The sequence below is a fragment of the Lynx canadensis genome, chromosome D1 (genome assembly GCF_007474595.2).
Source record: "Lynx canadensis isolate LIC74 chromosome D1, mLynCan4.pri.v2, whole genome shotgun sequence".
Taxonomy (NCBI): domain Eukaryota; kingdom Metazoa; phylum Chordata; class Mammalia; order Carnivora; family Felidae; genus Lynx; species Lynx canadensis.
The window spans coordinates 62,956,202-62,959,028 of record NC_044312.2 but is presented as its reverse complement, the minus strand read 5'-3'; the positions used below and the strand labels follow the sequence as shown (position 1 = coordinate 62,959,028).

Sequence of the window (2,827 nt, the reverse complement as noted above, 5' to 3'; positions counted from 1 at the left end):
TGAATGTAGGCTGACTAAACAAGTTGATGAACTTTTATGGTCATTAGATAGTGATAAATTCTGTGCAGAACAGGGAAACAGAGAAGATGTTGGGACATATTCTGTGCTTTAGGGGAATATTGTTAGGTATTAAACACTGTGGTCATAGAGACCCATTGGACCTGAGGGAAGGAGCTATGTAGACAGAGGAACAATAAGCAAATAGTTCCAGAGACGGAACTGTGGTTCATGTTTTTGAGAAGCTGTTAGGGAGGCAGTTCTGACCAAAGGACTTAAGGACAAGGTCAGGTAGGTAAAGGAGGGCCATATCCTTAGTCTCTTCAGAAAACCATGGTGGGTAAGAAGTGTGATGTGACTGTGGGTAAAGGGAAACCATATAGTTTTTATCATCAGGCATGCCCCAATGAGAAGATTAGGACTATTTCTATCTCCCTGTCCCTGCCTTCTGATTGTAGTTTTGAGAAGAGCCAAGCAAGAGCATGATTACTTTCTGTTCTCTCTTGCCCTCCTCAGTAATTTCCTAATCCCCTCTTTAATCTCCTGAGTTCGTACCCCATAGACAATGGGGTTGAGAGCTGCAGGAATTACGTGGTGTAACACATTAAGTAAGACAGGGATATCAGGGGAAATTTTTTTCTTGGCAATGTGGGTAAAAACAAAAACCAGCAGGATGGTGCTGAAGAAGAGGATGAGGATGAAGTGAGAGCCACAAGTGCTCAGAGCTTTGGCAGCTGCCCCTTTTGTCTTGAGTCTAAGAACGGCTCGTAGGATGATGGTATAGGAGAAGATGATGAGGGTCAGGTCAGAGCCCAGAAGAGTCCAGGCCACAGTTAACTGGAAAATTCTGTTAAGGGCAATACTATCACAGGAGAGCTTGGACACAGAGAGATTGGCACAGATACAATTATCAATTATATTTTTTCCGCAATAATGGAGCCGGGCAGAGAGGATGGGAATGAATATAGTAAGAAGTGCATTTCTGGCCAAAGTAAAAATGGCAGCTTTGGCTACGAAATGGTCAGTGATGATGGATGGGTACCTCAGTGGGTGGCAGATGGCTACATAGCGGTCATAGGCCATGACCATGAATGTGCAGGACTCCATGCCAAGGAAGCAATTCATGATGTACATCTGGAGGAAGCAGGCATAGAAGCTGATGGACTTGAGGTCAAACCAGAAGATGGCCAGGACCTTGGGGATGACAGTGAGGCAGAGCACGATATCCAATAGTGACAGGAAACTGAGCAGGTAATACATGGGTTCATGCAGAGAGGCTTCCAGCCAGATGGTGATCAGGAGAACACTATTGGCTCCCATGGCCAGGAGAAAGAGGAGGCTGAGTGGCAGGGACAACCAGAGCTTCCAGCTGGGGGACCTGACAAAACAATTCAGGAGGAAGTCTGAAATCTCAAAGGAGATGGTGCCATTTTGATGTGCTGTCATATTTTGTCATATATTTCTATAGCTTTCTTTTAGTGACCTATAAAATTAGGATAAAAATTAGCTACTGACTTAAGACACATGAATTTAGAACAATTTGCTTCATCTAGGTGAAACTTGTGATTCCTAGCAGGTCATACAGATCCATTTGATATCATCTGTACATCCTTCATGGTATGTTACTCAGAAAATTCTAGCACTAAATAATAGATGACTGTGATAATATGGTTCATTTATACATGTTTGATTTTTTCTTAAAAAAAATTTTTTTTAATGTCTATTTTGGAGACAGAGAGAGCATGAGAAAGGGAGAGGCAGAGAGAGAGGGAGACACAGTATCCAAAGCAGGCTCCAGGCTCTGAGCCATCAGCACAGACCCCAATACAGGGCTCGAACCCAACCGACTGAGCCACCCAGGCACCCCTGATTTTCTTTTAAATAGAAAGTCATTTGTTTGCAGAAACATAAAGAAAGGGAAAATTGCTTAGGAACTCATTTGTTTTAGCTGAGTGTCTAAATTTGTACTTGTAAGTTTATTCCTTATTTTTTTTTTTGACCGCATAGACTATCATATGACATATAAATACACAATATGCCCTGATTAAGTAGCAAAACCTGGGCCAAGTAAGGTCTCAGATACATGACTGTCTCTCAGGCACCCCCATGCACATGTAATCCTTGGGCAGGTTTCCAGAAATCTGGAATATTTCTTTCTCTTGCACTTACACTCTGACTGCTGCTTCCACTTCTCTGAGTATAATTTTCTTCTTAGTTTCTTTTCATGTTGTGTCTATTATTGTTGTTTTCTATTATTATTATTATTATTATTATTATTAATTTTTATTATAGGGACCACCGAACTCCAGTGACTCTCAGAGAACTTTAAACATCTCTCCTAAACATTGTTTAGGACATTATTGTGTGCATCCAGTGACAGATACCTCAGTGATCATCTGGGCATAATTCTCCGTTTTTACAGCATAGCTTTAGAGATTCTTTAGATTGAGCTTAAACTGAGGAACCACTTTCTTACTCCCACTGACCCCAGTTGTGGTCTCTGTCTTCAACCTCTAATGTTATTTAGATTAAATTTAATTCCTCCCCCATGATTCAAGCATTTGTGGGCAGATTGTTTGCCATAAAGCCACTACATTTTAGCGTGTACAGTTGAAAACTCCGAATCATCTAAAGTAAGCGCCAGATGATACACTCTCCAGGCTTCCTACCCCCCATCCCCATTCATCTCCTATGGACAAATTCCTGCCCCTCTGCATCTCTGGCAGCATCCAGAAAAATACGTAAAAAGGCAAGAGAACAGCAAAAGGGAAGGTTCCAGAGTACAGTTTCTCACACGTGCCTCCTGATCTGAGACAGCATGCAGTCTCTC

General features: G+C 41.9%; 1 protein-coding gene across 1 annotated transcript; it reads right to left on the bottom strand.

Moving 5' to 3' along the window:
• Positions 1–483: 483 nt before the first annotated feature.
• On the bottom strand, positions 484–1,443 carry LOC115524634 (olfactory receptor 56A3-like). Its single transcript, XM_030331090.1, has one exon. It carries the CDS (start codon positions 1,441–1,443, stop codon positions 484–486), a length of 960 nt encoding a protein of 319 aa, XP_030186950.1.
• Positions 1,444–2,827: the final 1,384 nt, after the last annotated feature.

Bases quoted from the DNA above. Each gene is read 5' to 3' on its own strand.
- LOC115524634 (XM_030331090.1), bottom strand. From the start codon at position 1,443: ATGACAGCACATCAAAATGGCACCATCTCCTTTGAGATTTCAGACTTC.